At 41.3% G+C, this 24,040-nt stretch overlaps 1 protein-coding gene across 1 annotated transcript; it reads left to right on the forward strand.

Moving 5' to 3' along the window:
• Positions 1 to 3,379: 3,379 nt before the first annotated feature.
• Positions 3,380 to 7,117, forward strand: LOC138210669 (alpha-2 adrenergic receptor). Its single transcript, XM_069169949.1, has one exon. It carries the CDS (start codon positions 3,698 to 3,700, stop codon positions 4,997 to 4,999), a length of 1,302 nt encoding a protein of 433 aa, XP_069026050.1. The 5' UTR covers positions 3,380 to 3,697; the 3' UTR covers positions 5,000 to 7,117.
• The last annotated feature ends 16,923 nt before the right edge of the window (positions 7,118 to 24,040 follow it).

Consider the following 24,040-nt stretch of genomic DNA (forward strand, 5'->3'; position numbering starts at 1 on the left):
CGGAGACAAAGCTTGTTAAGGAATATGAAGCAGACAAAAGGAAGACCACTCCTACTGCGCGATGCAGAATGACAGTCAGGATTAATAAGAGCAGAGCAGTAATTGGGGCTGAAAGCAGAGGCATCGCTACTCATCATCAGCAGGTTTCTTTAAACAAACACGAATCGTCTTTGATGTCTGTCGGCTCGTCTCTTGTCCCGCACGCTGGCATCCTGTAAACCCTGCAGGTCACTGCTACCCGACCGTCCTCCTGTCCTCGTGATCACGTGTCCAGATCACAACCGACACCATCTCGTGAGTAAATGGTGTGCATTTATTTCGTTTTTTTTAAGTATTGTCAGGTGTGGTTTTTGTGTCAGTGGGTGTTTCACAAGTAGATAGAACTAGTATACAAGAGCTTCCAATCAATAATTGAGGAATAAAAACAAACACCACAGGTTAACTGTTGCAATATTCATAGACACACTGACAACGTGAACACATCTTTACAGGGGAATTCACAAGAAGCTGAGACTTACTGTCTTGAAAGTGTCTCAGGAAAGAGACTGAAAGATAAAAATTCCTGAAGCTGGAAGGTCACAAGTTCAACTCCCTGGACAAGCTATCGCGATGAGGTAAGGCAGTGAGTCATGCTCGCCTCCCTCCGAGCTGTTCGACTAAAGCTGCGTGATTGGATCAATACCAGCCAATGAAACGACATATTCTTTTGATTGTCAGCACGAGTCAAGCTGCTCAGATTTATAGAGCCAAAAATTACACTTTGCAAATGTTCCTCTATACTTTAATGCTGAATTTACAAAAGCAGACCAACAGCGAAGGAGCCCAGACGTGATAAGAACCTATCCAACTTGAAAAAAATAAAAGGTTGAAAATCCCGTTTGAGAGAATGGGTCGAATCGAGGTGACGGTGACGACCGAACGGACAGGTCCACGTACGGACAGACAGCCTGACGACAATGCCTCCGGTCACGGCTATCACTGGCACGGAGGCTTAAAAAAACATTATGGAGGTGTTGGAGGGAAAATTCACAATCAATTTGTGACCCTGACGGACATATCGCCTAAAAACGAACCCCTTTTTCTTCAACTGTGGGCATTTTTGTGACGGCATCTCTCATGACAATGTTAAAAAAATAAAACACAGAACCACAAACCAAGATCAAGACAAAATTGATGTCGTTCATACGCTGTGTTCCTGCAAAAGACTCATATTAAAGTGTGTGGAAGTAATAGAGCAGAGGACAATAGCAAGAAATAGGCTGTCATAATCTTGCCAGTTCTCATTTAAAACCACTTAATGTAAATGCTTAAAAAAATTATAATGTGGATTTTATCCTTTGAAAAGAATACGCATGTTTGAACGGGGTCCGAAAAGGACAAAATGTCACAGAGGTAATTTCAGCAGAGAAGTGATAAACTCTGAATTGAGAGGCAGGTCAGGAGTAGCCTGGTGTTTTCAGACCCAAATTCACTGTCTGAATATATGGGTCTGGGTGCGCCTCCATAGGGAATGGTTGGCGTAGACCTCAAGTTAATTATACAATGGTTGAAGCAGCTTTAACAAACTTTTCCATCACCGCCACTACGTTTGGAAGTGAAGAACAGTGAAGCTGTGAGCGATCGGGGGCAGAGACCAGGGTTGGAGTCCGTGAGAAAGTGACATGGACATCTTTTTCAAAACAAGTATTTTTTTTCCTAAACATCCAACCACTTGGTTTTTGTTTGCTGAATCCTAAGACAACTTATATATCTATGGTTATAAATGAGGCCAAACGTGACACTGACACATTATCCTGTAGTGAACAAATGGGTACGCCGTGGTGTGAGACAAGGCTGGATATTTTTGGCATTTGCTATCTTCAGGCTTATTTTCACTTAATGGCTAACTTTATTGTATCAGTTATTAAGTGGATATTAACATTGATCATTTACCACAGATAGAGATAATTGTAATTCTTTTATTTTTTTTTTATAAATGTTGAACTTTTTTTTTACTGACTTTCACTGTCTCTTGGTTACTGCATCAGAAGCTGAGGCTCACTAGATGTTCTTTTCTGCTGGATGTACAAGAATCATGTTCAATATATCGTGTCCTCAAATTCACCTCGGTCTAGCCTTGAATAAGAAATAAGCCATCTTTGAATGATGAGTGCCGTAGAGATCGGCAGGGGTTATGGAAGATCACCACTGGAGGAGTTTCTTCGTCTTGAGAATATTCTTCAAATCTATATTTTAATGTACGTGAGCTTTCAAGTCAGTGGCTTCTACAATGCAGTCCTTCTGTGACCGGAAGGTCCACACACTTCACTTATCAACTTTGATGTACCTATATGAGGACTTCAGCACTGTTTGCATATAATTCTGAAAACTGACACTGAAAAATAATCTCACTCCTATTCCTCTGAGCTTGTACCCAGAAATCTAGATCATTCAATTCATCCACGTAACCTCATGTTTTCCAATATTCTGGGAATGTAAGATGCCATTTTGAAAATGTGTTTTGTTTTCATTAGAAAGAAGCAACAAATATCGCACAGCTCAACTCCCTTGAGGAGCTCCTGCCTCAAGCAAACGGAGATGTTCTGACGCAGAGGCAGCAAGCATCCTATTCAACCTGGTAACACAATTAAAACTGTACATCCTCCAACTGTACCGCCAGATGTTTGAGTCCAACCCAACAGTAAAAAGACTGAGCTTGAAGATGTGAATGCGTGGAGGTGTGTATAAAGAGGTGAACCGCAGCAGACGGTTGAAAACCCCATCTTGTACCTGATGTACACAGCGGCTGTCTGGACGAGCAGCCTGACTCTCAGCTGATGAGTTCAAAGCCTCACGTCCTCGACTCACCCGCTCACACTCCTCCTGCGCGATCTCCTCAAAACAGCTGCCACAAACACGCGCAGAGCTCCAAACAAACAAATCCCACACGAGTCTGGAAGAGTTGTGAGCACATATTTCTGCGTTTGACCTCAACCACAACCTCTCTGCTTTACGGTTACAGACAATCTTGAACAGCTGGTAAAACACTTTATTGTGAGTGCAGCAATATTCACCTCCAGTGACTTCAGGTTTACTGGAGGAGGACAGAAAATCTGTCAAGGTTATATAGACGCTTAAAACACAACCTACACACTAATAATCAGGTGTTTTTCTCTTATACTGATTCATAACTTTGGGAAATTGTGGTCCTTTTGCAAGGTAAAAACAAAACATTTTTTGTAAATAATTAGTATATTATGATTATTTGTGACTAAAATACAGCCTCATCACATTCCCACAATATGAAAATGATGCTCTGTGTCGGGGGCGGGGCAGCAGTGGGGGAGTTTTATGAGAACAACGCATGGGGAATCATTAGGAGCGAGAGCGCACCATGCTGAAGGAGGGAGAGCTGCGATTGGACGCCACTCAACTCCTGACAAACAGGAGAGGCATGACAAGACTACAACAGGGTGCATGGAAGATTATTTTTACATGATTCAAGTTAAGTTATCTGCTGCTGCACCTGATCAACAGGCGGCAAATAAGACTCCGTTAAGGTGGGAATCTCTGGTGGCGCACGTATCCATGTCGTCAGATTTGTAAATCAGCCACGGAGCCGCGCGCTTTTGATGGACTCTCCTGTCACTAAAGGGCTGAATGTGAATGCCAACATCCAGCCGGTGTAGGATTTCTATGTAAAGCGCGCATAGTCGGGATGGAGCCGCTTAACGCCAGCGCAATGGACGCGTTCACGGTGATCCATCTGAATTCCTCCTGGAACCTGGACAGTGGATATTCATTAGCAGCAATAGCTGGCATTGCTGCTCTTGTAAGTTTTCTCATTCTCTTTACGGTTGTTGGAAATATTCTGGTGGTTATTGCTGTGTTGACGAGCAGGGCGCTGAAAGCCCCCCAGAACCTTTTCCTGGTGTCTCTGGCCACCGCGGACATCCTGGTCGCCACTTTGGTGATGCCGTTTTCTCTGGCAAATGAACTTATGGGCTACTGGTATTTTGGAAAAGTTTGGTGCGGTATTTATCTGGCTTTGGATGTTTTGTTCTGCACTTCATCTATTGTGCATCTGTGCGCAATAAGCCTGGACCGGTACTGGTCCGTTACGCAGGCTGTAGAGTACAACCTGAAGCGGACCCCGAAACGCGTCAAGTGCATCATCCTGATCGTGTGGCTTATATCTGCCTTCATCTCATCTCCGCCGCTCATATCTATTGACAGCAACAACGACATGAGCTCTCAGCCTCAGTGCGAGCTCAATGATGACACTTGGTACATTCTCTCCTCCAGCATCGCGTCCTTCTTCGCGCCCTGCATCATCATGATCCTGGTGTACATAAGAATATACCAGGTGGCCAAAACCAGAACCAGAAGCATGTCGGTAAAAAATGCCAGGCCAGATGGTGTTACACAAACTGAGAATGGACTGAGAAAAGCCCCCTCCCCTTTCCACGGAGAGAGAGAGAATGGTCACTGTCAGTGTCCGCCCACGCCCAGCCAGCCCACTGTCACCGCCTGCCAGCAGACTGAAGATCCTGACATGGAGGAGACCTCCTCATCAGAGGGCAAAGGTCACAAACCGCAGCATCAGGACTTCCAGAGAGCCAAGAGAGCCAGCCAGAAGAAACGCTCCATCTCCAAACACTCCACCCGCATCTCCAGGGTCAGTAACAAGTCCATAGATATTTTTGCTTCGAGGAGGAAACGTCGCCGGAGCTCCGGAGCCAGAAAAAAGGTCTCTCAAGCCAGGGAGAAGAGGTTTACATTTGTCCTGGCTGTGGTCATGGGAGTGTTTGTCGTGTGTTGGTTCCCCTTTTTCTTTAGCTACAGCCTGTACGGTGTGTGTAGGGACTCCTGTAAGATTCCTGACCCACTCTTTAAGTTCTTCTTCTGGATTGGCTACTGTAACAGCTCCCTCAACCCCGCCATCTACACCATCTTCAACCGGGACTTCAGACACGCCTTCCAAAAGATCCTCTGCAAGTCGTGGAAAAAGTCCTTTTAGATGTGAAGCAGAGCTGCTGCACCACCGTGATAAGCTTACAGGACACATAACAGTGAATTCAAAAAAGAAATCTGCTCTCTTTGTTACTGCCACTTGTTACGTCTCATTGTACTGTTGTATGTCAGTCACGGCGGTGCACACCCTCAACCACCCACCAGGAGTCTCCACAAGCTTCAACATACAGTACATTTCCATTCCAGGCTTCTTACAGGCTTTCCCAATCCGATTAGTGAGCACCAGCATTTTTTTTTTTTACTCCTACTGAAGTGTGCTGTAATGCTCTAATAGTGTATCCTCATTGATAAAGCTCTCTGCATCAATAAAAAGAAACACACAGTCTATTTTTCCGCCTGCCCGGTCACACTCAGGTCATCCTATTCTGTGAAAATGTCTCCTGGCTGGAATACGACCTGATCACAGATTTTCTTCGGATTCATTTGATTTAACATCTAAATTTCAGAATATGTAACATCTAAGCACAAACTGAGATAAAGAAGGTTGGAAAGCTCGATTTTGACGGGTTCGTTTCAAGAAAAGAACAGGTTTTGGAAAAAATGCTCAACAATTCTCCTGATAGATGAGATTGATATCACTTTTTTTTTCCAGGTAATAAAATCTGAGAGGCACCTCCAAAACTCACAAATTAACACGTTATGTCTCATTTTGGTTGATCTGTTAAAAAACAAAACAAAGCAAATTAATTAGTTCCCATTTTCCGCTTCAGTTTTTGTAATTAAATAAGATGTGATGCGTTCATTAGTACAGGGCAGAATTTTATTATCATGGAGGATAAATGGAAGCAGGAAATAATCGCATTTAAGAAGCTCGAGTCAGAGAATTAACAAACAAAATGGCTCAAAATGATTAATAGATGACCAAAATTATTGGCAATTCATTTTCTGTCAATCAACTAAATTAGTAAATTTTTAGAGGTGCTGATAATCATTACATTTGGAAAAAGCCACGCTAGCCTTTATGCCAAGCTAACCAGCTCCAACTCCAGCTAGCTCCACATGTGCAGGCAGGAAGCTGGTATTGATCTTCTCATCAAACTCATCAAATAAGAGTATTTCCTCTAATGTCAAATTATGCCTCTAAGACTACGGGGAAAAAATCAATAAAACAGGATGAGCGTTAAGGTCCGTGTCAAGTCAGTGTTGTGCTTTAAATTGGTATATCCGAAAAGCAATCTAAATTGAATTGGCACAAAACGGTTTACACCCTCGACGTCTGAAGCTCTTTGAGCCCCTGAAGTTGTGGGGTCTCGGGGAATCTGTCCACTAGACCCACATTGACATTCCCTCATACACTCCTACAGCTGTGGTTTCCAATCTGTTTCGCTTTCCCTGAAAATGAAGCTCTGTTTACATGTGTTACGTGCTTAAATTGTCTAAAATGAACCTAAAGACTTTTTTTTTTTCTCAAATTGTTTCATTTTAGTCCGACAGGTTGAAATTATTCAGTATTTTACAAGAAAGCGATTACAGAAAAATCTGAGAAATGTGTTTTTGATTGTTAGCCATGACCATTTAAATTTATCTTGTGTTTCCAACCCCCAGGTTGGAAACCATTGGCCTAGATTGCATGTTTCTTTGTTTGTTTTCTTGCCCTGATGCTGTTGGCTATGTCAGCCTTTACATTTGTGAACCTCTCCACTATAAACAGACTGTGGAACGGAGATGTTGAAGGACTAACCATTTAACTGTGCTCTTTGAGGACCCGGTGCTTTGAGTGTCATCGTGGTAAATCACAATAACAGCAGAAAAGTGACAAGGCACAACAGTAGTAAGTCACTACAGAGTCTGATACCTGAACTCTGACTGGACATTTTAGGTTTCAGGTGACACAGAGAAGGGCTCACGCTGCAGATTATAAAAAATAAATATTTTGATGATGTGCAAACGAGGTCATTGTTTTAACAGTGGCCCTAAACTACTGAGTATTTCTGATTGAATGCATCCTTCTTGCATTTATTTTTCAAGAAACTACCTCTCTGTTTGTTTGTTTTTTGTTTCGCTGCTGATTTTTGAATGATATTTTGCAAAGTGCAGTATACACTTTTCCTCTGCTTAAGCTGTCTGCTGTCGTGCAAAAATAAAATGAAGAACTCTTATGTGACCTGCTGTTGTGATGTTGCATCTTGGAGCCTTACTGATGGTTCAAATGGCACCAAACGGCTCAGTTTAAGTAACAAAATGGTGTTGGAGTTATATATTAAATTTAAAAAACAGGCAGAGTCCATGTCTTATGACTTTCCTAATTCCACAGTCCCAAGAGGTATTTTTGTCTAAAAATGTATTATCTTCAAATCCCAAAATGTAACAGGTTTTAATTAAGAGGCTGTCCTCCTCCAAAAGATGACCCTGCAGGTATTTTGTTAAAGCATCTTTTTATGACCCACCGCTACTTTTTCAGTTCAGCGACCTCTAGTGGTCGTATGAATAATAACGCAGTTCAGATTACGCCTGTATAATGTGTTCCTTGTCAAAGGGAGGCGGATTGGGTATGGATGGGTGCAGGAGACGTTTACTGTTGCCATGACAACATATGTCGCATAACCTTAAGGAAGTAGTAATTGTAATGCACAAAACTGTTCAATCTGTTCATTTTAACCCGAACTATTATCTTTCTTTAACCTGAACCAAGTGGCTTTTGTGCCTAAACCGAGCCAGTGGTCCTAATTCTGGAAACCCACCTGTGGGTTTGAGGGTAGGAACAAACAACCTACGGTCGTTCGGGTTGGACGACTTGTTTTTATTCAATCCTAGTCAGTAGTTTACATTTTAACTGAAAGGCAAAATATCCATTTATACAAGCCAGGTAGATTCGACATTTTGTTTCACTTTGAACAGTGTTGGAAAAGAAAATCACTACAACTACAAAACTGCTCTTTACCGCTGTTTACCGGGAGATTTAAATTTACTAAAATTTATCTTTTTTTTTAAGTCTACACAAGTCTTTCAGCGGCGTGAGTTTGAAATCGATTTGGATGCCACGGTGGGGCCAAAAATGCTTCAGTTCCCCCTGATGGACTGTGGCCATGCCCGTTTCAGGGTGCTGGTGACCTTTCAGCACAACAGGTTTGATGTTGGTTCTGGCAGCATCATAATCTAATATTCCCCAAAGCCCCTGTGGGCAACACGGAGGTGAAACTGAATTCCCCACACCAAACTCTTGTTTTCCTCCGACTTTTCTGCTGCAGCTGAGTGTGCACAGCCAAAAGCCATTTGTAACGGGTTACAAGCCCATCTGCTGTTGTTCCAACTGCTGCTCACAGCCACCAGAGATTTATGTCTGAGAAAACACGAGAAGAAAACAGTATCCTGGCCTGCGTAATTGTTTGAATAAAGAGAATAAACAGGGAAGTGTAAAGTGGCTGATGGATGGCAGCAGGCAAATATATCTCTATCCCCAGTCTGTACATATTGTGTAATGAAAAGTTATTTTATAATGACAGTCTGCTCTTTTTGAATAAATACCACCATAACAGCGGTCCAGGCACTATTTGATTAAACTGCCACGAGCCAAAATACTGTTTTTATTGCTTTAAAAAAATATATAATAATTAAAGTGTCACTTCATGTTCATATTTTTACTTAATCTTCGTTTTCTTCACAAAATGGTTTTCTACATAAGGTCAAGGTAACTGCTCTTCTAAAGATTTACAGGTTTGGTAAGCACATTGCCTCCTTCACTGGGATAAATAAACTATGTTTAGCCACATATTATCCCCCAACGTTAACAAGAATGGAAAAAAAGCGTTTTAACATAATTTATTTTATCGATTGTGGTGATTCAGTGATAATTTAAAATTCTATCAATTGATTCTACAACAACTCATTCTGTACAATTCACACTTTTCTTAATGGTCGTTTCTCTATTTTACATTTTGCAACAAAAATAGCAAAATCCCACCGACCAACATTATACTGTGATGTTCTGGAAAGCTGCGCGCTCATTTGTTTAGGAGACAAAGACTCAAACTTCCTGCCTCTATTCTTTATGAGCATACAAATCTGTACAAAAGCTATATTGGTACTTAAATCTGATCCCAAATTCTTACTGCGACACGACAAAAAGCCCAAACCTGGTCATCTAGCTGAACTATCTTTCAGGAAGATTAAGTAGTCCTGCAGAAGATGTTATAAATACACACAAAACCCTCATCTTAAGATCTGGGCTTACACGAAAGAGCAGATGCAACTTCATCCACACAAGTTCCCGGGCAAGTTCTGCAAGATGCATAAACCAAGCTACCTGCCACGTACCTTAAAAACCGTGCACCGAGAACTGGCAGAGGGTGGTCACAACAAATATTGATTAGATTTAGTTTTTTTCTGCTCTCTCGCCGAGATTCAAAACTATATTCATGATATTATTTTTCAACTGATCCTCACTTTACTTTCAGCTGCTGAAATGTTTGTAGAGTACCGTATCGGTGGCGAATCCGAGGACGACTTAATTTTGAAGACTTTGGTATCGACAGGTGTCTCATCTCTTGCTGTGGTTGTCAACGTTTGCTGGCTCTCATCTCGTCTCAGACTCTGTGCTGTGGTCCAAATTACAATTGCATGGCTCCAAACAATTGAAAAGAAGATGGTGAATGAAAAAAATAAAAAACTCAAGACTTAAAAAAAAAAAAATAGTCTCTCAGAAGACTGAAGCAAATAGATACCGACTATGTACATCCAACTACATTTTTAATTGTACATAGTGTATATATTTAGATGAAATCTATTTTTGTCATTTCATAGTCACCTACTCTTGCATTGTAATTTTATCCATTAGCTTTGAATATGAAAACTGTGTCTCTTATAACTCCAATGAATAGGAAGTGTGAGTGCACGTCTGTGCCTGCAGCTCTTTGTCTCTCAGTCCATCTATGCTGCTGAGTGAGAGCGCTGAGTTTTTACAACATCTTTTCTCACACAGGTGTCTCCATCTTCTTTTTGTCTATATGCATTTGTTAGTGCTCTAAATAGGAGGTGTGTATTACAACGCATTAGATGCAAGAGATGCAGCCGTAAATACGCAATTTTAACTCGATAAAGATGTGTAGTCTGAGTCATTAGCATATCAAGTGTTTTTCAGTTGCTTTTCAGCTACACCTCTAACATCTGTTCTTCATGGAAAGTGCATGAGGCTACCCTTGTCTTTATTTTTTTTTTAAAACCTGCCAAATTTAGTGAAAGATGAAAGACCTCAGAGTCCTGTGGATATGATGTTGACACACCTGACTGGCTTCAATTTTCTGCCAGACATCAGACACCAGCAGTGAGAAAATATGGGCAGGCGATCATGAGATTGCAACAGCACACCACATCCCAAAAAAGCTATTTGATGGCTGAACCCTTCAAGAAAAAGAAAGAAAAAAAAAGTTTCATCCTGATTTATGTGTTTACCTTGGAAAACAAGTTTAAATACATAAATGCACACCTAATTCAAGAGTCTGTCTGTGCTGCAGTGCACTGAGGACGAACCAGGAAATCTCAAAAATCCTTTGAATAAAAATGAGGCGTTACACCTTTTGAGTGAAGCATATAAAGTGCATTAAGTACTAGGTTAGTATTTGGTGTAAAACGCCGGGATTTGCTGAACCAGCATCAGAGCATTACGACCCCTAACTCTGCATTTCAGTGAGTGATGAATTAGCCTGTTGACTTCAGGCAACTCACACGTCACGGTCTTAGAAAATGATGGAGAGCCCTTCAGACGCTGTTCAGTAACTCCCTCACAGCTGAGCTCACAGTTCGCCGCCTGGCTGGTCGTCCTGTTAAACAGCTTCCATATGACAACGTGCAAATGACTCAACTGGAGACAGACTGAGCACCTGCCTCGCATTTTCTGTTACACTTCGTGCTTCGGCTTTCTAAAGATGAGCTCCTGTAAGAACCACATTGCCTCACATCGTCTCGTCAGTTGTACAAGAACTCTGTTTGACCCTGAATTGAATAAAGACACAGCTGACCTTCTAAAAGACGCATTAAAGCAAGAACATTTGCAAATGACTTGAATGGGAAAAGGAGAAACAGTCAAAGGATTCAGGATTCATAATATTTTGTTGTCAAAAATAAAACTATTCACAAATATATGGTACGTTTTAACGAACCAAATGAATTTCTGAAACTGGTCACTGCAGTGTTCACACTGGAGTAAATGATCTATTTTCAGTTGTAAAAAGATTCCACTTTTGTGTATAAAATACATACACCAGGCTTTGGATATGCAGTTCATTTGTTTTATGGTATCTGACAGTCTGAAAAACAAAATAATGCCAGACTTACCCTTTAATAAATCTAAAGAGACAATACACTGTGTCTATTGTATAGAGACCCTGACTGGTCATATACTGTCCTACAAATGATAAATAATACACAGACCTTTGCACGAAGGGTTTAGCGGATCCATTGTCTAATGCTTACTGTATATTTAGGTTTTTGTGAACTCGGAAGGGAAGAATTCAGATTCATAAGTAGCCACATTAAAATTCTAAAAGGTACGAGCAGGTTTAAGCCCAGCAGAAAATGCAGTTATAAATATTTTTTAGCAAAATGTACTTCAGGTTTTGAAAGCAGAAAAAACTGAAAAAGGGCAGCTGTGAGTGAATTGTTTTTATTATTACTGATGTTATCATGTGTAAGTAGCATTTTACTGTTGTAAACAGTTATAGTGTTGCATTGGAGCTAATTCAATTTGATTTCATTTAATTTGTTACAAAACACATGATTTGTAAGTTCACTGATCTGCCTAACCTTTAAAAAAAAAGGTACAATGATTCCCTCTGAAATGTAAAGCAGAATAAAGACAATTGACATAAAATGGAAATACTCAAGAAAAGTACAACTGCCTCAAACTAACGGTTCAGATTTGCAGAAGCGTTCCACACTTCTATCCGTGAACTCTCCAACTATGTTACCTAACAAAAAGGTAGTTTCTCTATATTTAGGCTTCTCTGTTTTCTACTACGTTGTCTTCATCGGGAACAACAGGTTTCACCGAGTTACAGAAGAACAGGCCGACCCTTAAACACCCCTTAAGTCTCTTTTATTGTTTTGTTTACGCCAGCGAGCTCGTCGCGCCTCGGGGAAGGCGTGAAGGCGAAACACCGCGGCTCGACTCTTCTGCATCACAAGTCTACTCCATAACCAGTTACAGACGTTCAAATCCAATCATATGTAATGACTTATTTTTCCATGGTAACAGTGTCCAAACCTTTTTCTGCCAACTGTAATTCACAATTCCAATTAAAGCCTGCACCTCAAACTCCAAAACACAGTGTGAATTTGGTGATAATTACTTGTGCAGGGGGCAAGAGATCCCACAAAACAAGATGTCATTTAATATCTCCTAATGGGAATGCTTTCTGTGACACAGGTAGAGCTTCTGCAGCGGAGGGCCGCTGTAAGTCCTGCAAGAAATATTAAGAAAATAAGCATTTGTGTTTGTGCTGTTATAACAGAGCTACCGCTAAGTTAATTGAACCCTTAGCTCGACAGCAACAACAAATCAATACAAGCTCAAAGCCCACTCCGGGGCTCTACATCACATTTCTAAGCATGCTCTGTTTTACACAACGCACACAACCACTATCATACATCACCAGATACAAATGCAACACTTCACCTGTCACTTCTGCTCATACACAGATCGTTAATGCGAGTGAGTTTATTGCTTTTGAAGGCAGATATGGATTATAATGTCTTTACGGTGAAGCTGCCAATAGATTACATCTTTTCCATTTATACCACAGCTTTAAATCTTCATTAGCGGATATTTTGTGGCCACTTGAGGGTGGTGCAAACAAGCAAATACATCTTTGACCTTTTTTTTTTAAAGCAGCCCACTGCCCAATATCACACCCGGCGTGGGGTAACTTTTACATTCATTTGGATCCATCTGTGTGTCTGGCCAGCTTCAAATTCTCTGAGCTCTGCTGTCTATTTACAAAGTCCACAGAAAAAAAGAGCTGCCTCTTTTGCTGCCAGGTGTTTAACTAGCACAAATCTCGCCTGGGTTTGCGTGCGCAGGAGGATTCTGGAGTGTATTTTGCAGAAACTCTGCTGCATCTGTAAACAACGTTGTTGAGAGAGGGAATGAAACAGTCAAGTTCTGGGACATAAAACAAAAACAGAGAGCCGAACGATGCTGCAGTGAACGGTTCTGTACAGCTGAAAGAGACTGCAGATAAATCTCTGTGGGTTCATCACTAAGAGGGAACTTTCTTACAAGCACATCATCATTTGACCCATAAAGATAATGATTAAAGCTGTTTTTTCTTTTTTTTGTTGTTGACATTTTCATGCAAAAAAGATCCGGTGCCGTTTGTCAAAATGCTACAGAAACTTAATGCACTGAAACTTTAGATGAGCCAGCATAATGTGCGAGGAAAACTAATTGCCATTTAAAGTTGTAAAGTTTTTTTTATTTTTTTTTTTAATAAATGATGTCAGAGGAGCCCCGAATGGCAAATAGTGGCAAATAGCAGGTACATTTAAGAAGGGGGAAAAGGAATGATGTCACCAAATCAACCTGTTCTGTCAGCTGTAAAATAGTAAGTGAGCCTCACCGTCAAAGTGAACTGGTCCAATGTCGTATCCGTGTCCTGTATAAAGAGACTAACTTCATAGTCGCCTACAGCAGCATTTTAGAATATATGTCACATGAAGGATTTTACATGAACTTCTTCAATCACACAACATACAGTCTCTTAAAATCTGCTGAAAACAAATTATGTGAAGAGTTGGTACGATTTAAAAGGAAACAGAATCATCTATAAACATGAAAATCACTGCATCTATTAACCCAGCAGGATCCAGTATTGCGAGATTAATACATGCATGAAACCATGATCAGATAGTTGTTGCATCCATTTGACAGTTTTAAAATATTCACTCAAACAGTATCAGAGCGTGAAACATGCACATGCTTTACCAGGTAACTGCAAGAATCTCTAAACTGTAGTTTAAGTAAAGTTATAAGTCAATGAAATGATCAGCTCCCGCCCGAGACATTTTCAACTGAATCAGGATAACACTTGTGTGTCATGTATTGAGTCATGCAAGAAAAGAAAAAAAGAGTTTGAGGGTTCAAACAGAAGGTTGAATGGCTCTCAGGCTTCTCTCACAAGGACACAGATGAGCTTAATGACCAAAGGAAAGAAAAGAAGATGAGTCAGTTTGCTACTTGGACCAAAAAGGTCCCCCAAATACTGCAACCAGTGGAAAGACTGGAGCCGCTGTAGAAAAACACAGGGTACAAAAACAAAATCAAACTTCATTAAAAACATGGCAACAAATAAATTTAAAAAAAATAATCCCAGCGGAGAGAAGATGATAATAGCAGCAACAAAAAACTAAAACAACAGTTGTGGTGAAAAGGCAGCCAAGGCAGTAAAAGATTTGGAAGTCAAATCAACATTAAGCAAAGAAAATATCTTCCAACACGTTCAGTTAGCCAAAGCGCAGATATTTGTATTTACATGAAATGTACAAAGAAGGCAAAGCGCCACAAAAGAAAATGGATTACAATGCAAACACTCAAAACTCAAGATGAGTGAACTCTGTGTACATTAAAACTAATAGGTAGTGAAGACTTTGAAGGAATTTGACCAATGAAGCTAAATCTGATTCTGAAGTTGTAGATCTGACTCGATCTGATTAGGAACCCGAGGACACTAAGCCCCACCCACAGACAGCGGAAACCTGGCTGCACCAAAGACCTGTCAATCAAACAGACGTGGCAAAAACATGGCTTTTTGAGGCCTAATATTTAATTAATGACGGGATTATCTTCAGATGGACCATCAGAAAACTAATAAGAAGGAGGGACTTTAGCTAATGACACCATAATGAGTTGTGAAAAAAATGTATTCAAATTTCATGATAGAAGTTGAATGGGAGTCTATGGAGCCAAAGCCTTTTTAGAGCCAACCCCTAGTGGCTCTCTGTGGTATTGCAGTTCAGGGCACTTCCATATTGGCCTCATTTTACAGGCTCGCACGCTACATCCACTTTTATATGCAGTCTATGGGCAGCACAAGAGATCTCTATAATCAAGGTGGACACCACTTTTTAATGGGAACAAAAACCTGATGAGACGAGCCACGCCGGCCTTAATCAGAGACGACATCTCTGCAAACAAAGTGAACGGCTTTTCGTGCTCCCACTGTTGTTCCTGCCAGACCCCCCATTTCCTCTCCTTCCCTCCACCCAGAGTGAAGTCTCATCCTGCTCCAGCTGACGCTCAGTTTAACTGTGACTGAAACACAGCGTTTGCCGTTTGATCGCTGGATTTGTTTCAGCACCTGCAGGCCCACCGCCTTGGCTGTGGTGTCTTGCTTTTGTGCCAGCAGGAGGACGGCGAGCCCAGGAAACAAAAGGAGAAGACTTTGTGAAGACTCGCACACAGCACCACAAAGAGTTTCTTAAATTTCAGTGGAATAAAATTACCCTGAAACTTCATGAAGCCTAAAGCACCCAATTACATCATTGCATTAGCTTCCTTTCAACTGTTAACTTTACTTGCACTGGTTATTTTCCAGCACGCTTTATCAAGGGCGATGTGTTGAATCAAGCCTTTGTTTTTCATGTCCTCCTTCAGATATCGGAAAAAAATAACCGCAAATGAGTTTCGAGGACGTTGGCGGGCGATCCGATGGGAGCGCAGGAGAATTATTGATACAGCAGTTTGGCCAATTCGCTGCTTGCTGCATTAATAGGTGAACAGCCGGGGGCAGGCCTGGGATCTTTAGTTAATAGAGTGCCTCCTGCTTCATCCGGCACCACCTAGACATCTGAGGGTTCATCTTCCATTAAGAATTATTGCTTCTGAAAACAAGTGCTCCACCCCAAATTGAACATCAGGCTGCGTATTACAGACCGGTGCCAGCGGGGAAATCACCAGAGCATCCCACTGGAAGACTCAGGGCTGAAGGCACAAATAATCCACTTAAAACTTGTTTGACTTCTGCATGTTTGGTTTCATTCAGAAGACATTAGTGTTGTTCATGAAAAATAAAAGCAAACGCTAACGGCACAGACATTACAGTGACGTCAACGGAAGAAGACGCCGGACGCCTTAATGGCATCAATCACGGCTCTTGTCAACATCCACTACGTCCTATTTACTATTCAGCTGTCACCATCTGCGATTTAACGCCGATTCTTGTGTATTATTTCATAAATACGTCCCATTAAAACATCTGACAGCTGACTGTAAACAGACCAGTATATTTTCCTCCACGTCACTCTCACCATCAACCTTCACAGCATCATTCACCTTGATGAGATTAGTCTTGGATCTATCGTTAAGACGGTACGCAGCAGAAACGACGGCGCTCAGGTTTACTGCGGTTGCTGAGAAGTTGTTCAAACAGAAACCTTTAAATAACTTGGATTGGAAATATCACAGCTCGTCACTGTGTTTGCCACGTCAGCCATCTGTGCAGACTATAGACGTCGTGTAGATGTCGGACACTCAGCCACCTGCCTTGGTTGGCATGATTGTGAAATTTCAGTAGTCCCCAATCTAACAACATCACTGTCTGGCTAAAAAACAAAAACAAGTGTTGATTGAAAGCACTGGTCTTGTGAATGCTGGCTCGCACACAGGCTCTAGAGGGGACAAGTTCATAATAAATACAAAATAACTAAAGACAACAAATTACCACCAGATTAAGAGTACATTTGTTTGTAAACGAGAATACTGAATAATTTAAGTGTAAAATTCAGTATTCTATTTAAAGCTAACAGAAAATTGTATTGACAAATTAATCTTAACTAAAGCACCGCTTACTTGATTTTTGTGAAGCCTGTGTTGTGTCAGCAGCCGTTTTCAAGGTCGAGAATGAAGTGTAAAATATCGACTGCTGCTGAAGCCGGTGTGATAAGGCTGAAAGCTCCAGAACAAGCAAGTCATGAACCTTTAGTTAAGATCATCAACAGGATTGTGTACTTTAGAGTTTCTTCTGGTTTAATGCAGAGCTACTTTATCTTTTTTTCTTAACTTTAGATCTCACTGCTGTCTTTAACTACTGTACTCAATGAGAAACATGCAATTAGTGTCTTCGAGGATGAATATTTAAAGTCATGTTAAGTATGCTTTTGATAATAAAAACACATATACTTGTCCTGGGATGTCAAATCTGCCAAACAAAATTGGTGAAGAAATAAGTGTTTTAAAAAAAACACAAGGATGCTCTGAAAAGTTTTGGACACTAACACAGTTACACAGTAAATACCTCCAAATGTTCACAGGTGGATTTTAACAAGAAATAAAAGGCAGCTTTTATCCTTTACTACATTTGAATTGTAAAACTTCAATAGCAGTGACATCATTAATTATGAACGGGTCTGCAAACTAAGAATGGGACCTAATAAATACTTTGTTTGCAGTCCTTAAATTATTAAAAGTGAAGGCAAACAAAAGCGGGAGCCTGAAAGCACAAAGTGTCTGGGAGGTTTGAAAAGGTGTGAAGTTTTCATGTTTTCAATGGAACGCTGCCAATATTTTACTGCAGTTTGTTCAGTCTGCTGCTGATCCTCGGAGAACCGGGGGATGTACAAAAGTTAAATAAGCACACGAACGCAGCGAGCTCCAGTGCAGCGTCCCCCTGACAATGTAGTACAGATAACTATGAAGAAGACCATTAAAGGTAACTCTTACAGGTGTCCGACTGTGTTACACTTACATTAACATTAATAAATGATGGCAATATAAGATTCTTGCTCATGTTATTCAAACGCCCCCCCCAAGGATTAATTAAGTCTTTCATACTGGACTCCTTTGCAACGAGGAATTTTTACATTTCCATTGCAGAATAAAAAAGAAATCCAGACTCACCCACCCTGACCCTGTATCTGTTGTAATTCCATCTGCAGCATTTCCTCATTCCTCCCACACTGCGGCAGAAAGCGGCGAAGATAAAATAAATAGTATTTCTGAATCGCTCAAAAAGAAGAAAAAACACATTCTCGTCCGACTGTGTAACTGTTCTGGAACTTCTGATTAACTGTCAGTCAGTGAACGCCTCAAGAGTCCCTGCTGCGTCTCTTTACCGCACACCTATCGAATATTTTGCAGCTCCTAAACTTTATGCACATTCCTTACGAGTCTCGTGAGTTCTTGTTTGTTCACACTGAGGATTCCACTGTGATGAATCATTGAATGAAATTGCCAGATTTGCCTGTTTGTGACATCTGTGTTTATTGCAGGAGGCTTTTGATGTCTGAGATCTCATTTCCAGACAAACTCTGTCCGCGCCAACGTGATCCAAACGGGATTCTTGCCATAAAATGTGATAAATCAGACTGAATAATACCTGCTGTCTTCTATAATGTCATTATCCACCTTACATTTCTACGACTGAGATCTAAAAATGTGACGTAGATAACCCACAAGTCATGATGTGCCCTTAATAATGATGTCAGTAATAAGGTAATAATTATATCACTAGTTTTCCTTGTAGAATAATTACAGCATCAGCTGCAATTTCCATGAGGACTCCCATGAAGGAAGCAACAAATCCCTGAGCACCAGACTACATATGGAAGGCATTGGCCGTGTTGTTAATGGATGCATGAAAGTAAGAGTGAAAAGCCCCGAGGCCGTTGGGCGTTCGGCGCTCCACAGCTCCTTAATTACTTGGAAGGCTGAAAGTTAGCAGACGGAGTGGGCGAGACAAATAAATATCCTAATCATGACCTACAAAGCTCGTGTTCATCAGCGAGAGAACTTTGTCTTGTGATGTGACGGAGGGAGCGGAGATGTTAAAACCGACCCGGGACATCAGAGAACGTGGTCACAATCAAGTCCAACAACACATGTACAGCTGGGAAATAATTCACATGATACTTTAATATGGTGGAGCTTCTATGGCCCTTAAACAGGTGACTGCTCGGGGCTTCATGTCTTTTCAGATGACAGTGAAAGATGCTCCAGTTTCCTCCAACAGACGGAGGCCACAAAGACGCACGTTTCGCCGAGGAACAAAAGTGTTTTGGCGAGTATTAACCTTGAAACTAGTCCAAGGTGTTTTACTGCCTTCTGAGTAAATCAAGCACCTCAAAGTCGGGATACAACCATGGCTGGCCAAAGGAAATAAATCAGAGACACGTACAGTTCCCAGTTTTAGGTTTAGGAGTTTTGTCCGAAAAAAAGGCATAAAGTTTGTCTCTGGCCTTCAGCTGGATGCAGCTGCTTCATCAAACTTATGCTTTCTGGCAACAGGTGGAGAAAATGCAGCTTTTTGACAACCAGCCGTTAGGCAGCAATACATCTTTTAAAATAACTTTGCAGTACAAAAATTAATACATTTCCCTGAATCTCTGTGTAAAGTTGTGGAACGGAAACTGCTACAAAGCTCTATCTAGGCAAAGCAATGCATTTTGAAGGAGCTGGTTTCATACAAAATGTCCTTTTGTATATACATTGATTCATTTACATTTTAAGACGTGGCTTGCCAGTGTTAACTATTGGCCTTCCGAAATTACATATTTATGAATATCATTTTGAGAATAAAGATATATTAATATTTGCGTTATACTTTTACATGGATCAGCCACGACATGAAAACCACTGACAGGTGAAGTATTAACTGTAAAACAACAGCCCGGGAATAAATCCTCCATTAATTAGGATCCTCAGTTGTTTTCCAATGTGATTGGGGGAGCTGTCCATTTATTTTAATGGTCAACTTGGAGGCGGTAATTTTGTGGTGCCGTTGGGCTTCACTGGTTTATACTAATATTCAAATGAGTAGGGTTGACAAAATATTAGGAACACCTCTAAGTATAACAAAAGGCAGCTCAACAGCACCACAAAATCCTGGCCATTTAAATAAATGAACAACTCTCTCAGATTGAACAACCTGAAGGGAAGATTTATTGACTTAATGCTTCGCCTGTCAGTGTTTTTAACGTTGTGGCTGATCGATTTATACTTTTACACACAAAAAACAAGCAGATAAAAGGGGGTTATTTGTTACTTCAAGACACGAATCGACAGTTCTCGATAATGATATCTAATCTAGGATATTCTGAACTCTGAAAGTATTTACGACCCCGAGACTATAAAACAGAGCACTTCCTCCTTCTCGTCGCTGAGTGTATGTATATGCAGAATGACTGATGAATAAATATCAGCCCTGCTCTGAGGTAAGAGTGATTACAAATCCCCCCGCAGTCCTCCGAGATGCCTGATAAAGTACCGGTCCAGGTACTCAACAGAGCAACAGATGAACAAGCTTGATATCACTGGGAATAGCAACAATTTTGCAGCAAACAAAATTACTTTTCCTCCTTTAAAACCTTTCTGACGGCATCTCCAGTTGCAACTCCAGTGAACCATTACAGCAGAGTAATCCCCATAAAAATTGACAAGAGCCATAAAGAGACGAGCAAACATCAGATATTGTGTTACACGCCGAGAGCCGTGACATGATGGAAGCTCCCCATTGAAGTGTTCAGCAATCAAAGGCATCCTGTTGCTCAGCAGCTTTGCCATTGATGATACAGCTACTTCTTGTGAAACATCATACCAGTCAGACACACTGCTGATTATATTATACGAACGGGATCACTGTTTTCAGTTTTTTTCTGTCTCTCGTCAGAGGATTTGTTAGAAAAATCAGTGCTGCTCTCTCCTCCAACTTATCCCTCCCTCTCAAGTGGAATTAATTGTCTTCATTAGGCCGATCAATGGGGCCGTTAATGGCAGCATGTTGTCCCCGTTATCACTGATCGCATCATGTGATTGTGCTGCTTTTCAAATCGGTAAACTGAATGTCATTTTGCTGTGACAGCGACCTGATTGGCCTGAGGTCAGCACAAAAGAGAAGGTAAGTGATTTCCTACAAGTTTCCACACCCTTAAAACGCGGCCATTCTTTGAGGTCGTCAGTGCAAGCGGACCAATGCGACCCACATTTGTTGCGACCTCAAGTGGCCGGAGAATTAATGACCGGAGCAAAGAAGGAAGTCAGGTGACAAGTGCAAAAATGTACGCAAGTAACTTTTTTTTTGTTTCAGTCCGAGACAAAAAATTAAAGTTACTTGCGTACATATTTCACCGACGTAACGAATGTTAGGTAACTTACAAGACGAGCGTAACGTTAATTGTGAAAATTATTTTAAGTCAGACCGTGATCGTCACCTAAACCTAACCGCGTCGGTTTTCACCCACAACCTACTTTTCAAACTGAGTGGAGGCCAATGGGACACCGTCTCGGCATCCTCTAGTGGACCGATGGGTGTGTTACACCATACCGGGCTGAAAATAGACCTATTCTGGCATTTCAGTGCAAGAAACGTGTTGACACAAGAGTCCTCCTCTGATTAATTACAGAAACGGACCTGTCCGTCAGCAGTAAGCTTTACCGTGACTCTCTCAGCCTCTCATTCACTCTGTCGAGCAGATGAGTTCACTGCTCGTGTACGGTCCTCAAATAGAAGTCTTTTAACACTTGTGAGGAAAGTACTGCCTTCGTTTAAGAGCTTTGTTGTCGTCGTGCGCAGGAAAGTCTATCGTCAGGGATTTTCTACTGCTCGTAGTCTCTGGAGAGAACAACTCGTATTTCTGCACCTGCCTCAGATGTGGCTGTTATCTCTGCAAACCCTCCTTCTTCTCTCAGTCCTTCCTGCTAAGGTCAAATAAGGAGAATGGGGTTAGTCTAACAACAACAACAACAACAAAAGAGGGCTGATTGAAGTCTAGATTAGAAGCCAGAATGTATTTTCACAGATTTTGACAGCTACCGTGCTCTTTTTGATGCTTGGCGATTTGGAGCACTTTCTATGGTGCCACTTTATCCACAATGTCATCGTTTCTCAAGAAACCTCCTGTATTTCTTTACCTCATGCATAATATAATGCCCACACTCACACAGTCAGTGTCAGGATAGGAGGGCACCGATAAATAATTTAGCAGCGAGGATGAGAGCAAGTCAAGGTCTTGGTAGGGATGGACTGATTGAACGAGAGCTGAAAGCAAAGAAACCTGCTAAAAACGTCACAATTATGAATTAAACTGAACTATCACCGATAAAAGGTTTGCAGATTTAAATTGCAAATTGCGGGATCATTATCATCCAAAAACTACAGCTGGGCTGTGACCAACACAAAAGCTTTACTCGGCAGAAGCAGGATGCTGTCAGCACTTATTGCCCCAGTACTCAGTGCTGTATATTAAATGTACAAATAATGATGCCTTCTTATTAAGATTTTTCCAGGCACAGCTCCAATGAAAGGAAACATTTCACCAAGTCCTCGACAACATAATAAAGCTTTTGGAATCAAAATCCTTCAGATTAGCGGAAAGCTGTCTCAGTCGAGCTGCCGCTGTAAACATGCAACGAACAATCACGCCACGAAAAATGGCCACAAGACATGTGACGCATATTTTTAGGAGGTTCCATGTGGAAAAAAAAAAACAACCTGTGAAGGTCATTTGATGAGATGAGATCTCAGTAACCGAAGTACAAATAACAAAAAAAATAGTTTTTGACTCAAACACTGAAGGTTATATCATCACGATAAAAGAGCATCTGTGGAGGATTTTACCTCCATCATTTATCAGAGTTTTTTCTGCCGCCTAATGTGAGAGAGGCTGCGATGTCCTGCATACTAACACGCCACACAGCACTCAGCCGAAAGCAAAATGAAAACCTTTGTGAGACTAGTGAGTGTCTGTGATTACGTTTCAGGGAGTCGCAGCTCCATCCGGGAAGCTGATAAGGTGGTAAAAGCCGTGGAGGTATTGTGCTCCCCGGAGACCTGCTCAGATGAAAATAAAGATACTTAAGGAGGGTGAGTGGCAGACGTGGTGACTCTTATGCAGGAAAAAGGACAAATAAATAAATATCGAACAGTTATTTTGTGTTCTCCACACATAGTTTTAACAAGAGCCTTTTGGGTACTACAGCTTGTTAGCTTAGCTTAGCATAAAGACTGGAAACAGGGGGAAACTGTTAGCCTGGATCTCTCCGACAGTCACGAAGCTTTCTTCCTGTTAAAAAGGGCGATTTTCCTTCCGGCTGTCGCTCCTATGGGAATTGTTGAATTTTGGGGTTCCTGTCCTACGTGCCCTGAAACGCCTTGTGTTGCGATTTGTTTGTACATTTTAAAATCTGCTCCACGAACTCCAGCACCCGTAGGCTCTGAAGGTCCCGTCCTGTCTCCAACATCCATCCGGGACATCGCTCGAGGAGGTGGCCTCTCATCATCGCCGGAGTCTCAAATGTTTTAAAAGTCCAACAGTCCTGACCTGATTTAGTCATTATTAATTCCTTCTGATCTCTCTTTCATGAAACCAGGTTAAAAGCTCACTAACTAACACATTGTTTGTTTCATGTGTATAAAAAAAGCCAACTGTAAAAAATGGGTCCGATTATTGGTTTAGCTGCAGCTCTCCTCTCCAGAGACTGAAGAGGTAAAGAACATCACAAAATCTTCTGAACAAATCTAATATTGAATCTTTTTGTGGCAAATAGTTCTTCGATTTCGAGGTCTCTTATTAAACCCTTTTAGCGGGAGGATTCATGTTTTCTGCTCGTTGTGCTCTCCAGAATTAAGCACACTAAAACAGAGGAGACAGAAGCGTAGTTATAAAAGCCCTAAAAGATTACATAAAATTAAATGTCATTCTCTGTTAAATTCATAAGTTTTTGGTATGCAAATACAGTCACGCAGCACATAACGCACCACCTCAGAAAAGTGACAACTGCTCGTGTTGCGAGGTCGTTGGCTCTGCACAGCCCGTTCTCCGCTTTAATGCATCCGTGTCCTGTTAAATAAGATGTTTTGCAGTTGGAGAATGAAGTGATTTTCTAATGCATGGTGGTGCTCACGCTGCTGAAGAAAAAAAAAAGACAGCTGGAGGCAATGCAAATGACCGAGTCTAACTGGACTCCCAGGAGATGCGTCATAGCAGAGCCCATTCCAACATCCAACCACTGACTTTAAGAATCGTGTTGAATTGAAAGCCCCGTGCCACTAATTTGCATTATGATGGAAGTGTTTTTCTCATGCGAGAGAGCCCCGTGCCATTA

The sequence above is a fragment of the Embiotoca jacksoni genome, unplaced genomic scaffold (assembly GCF_022577435.1).
Source record: "Embiotoca jacksoni isolate LCO1_2020_lvr unplaced genomic scaffold, fEmbJac1.0.p SCAF_47, whole genome shotgun sequence".
Classification (NCBI taxonomy): Eukaryota; Metazoa; Chordata; class Actinopteri; family Embiotocidae; genus Embiotoca; species Embiotoca jacksoni.

Coding starts and splice junctions, on each gene's coding strand:
- LOC138210669 (XM_069169949.1), top strand. CDS start 3,698: ATGGAGCCGCTTAACGCCAGCGCAATGGACGCGTTCACGGTGATCCAT.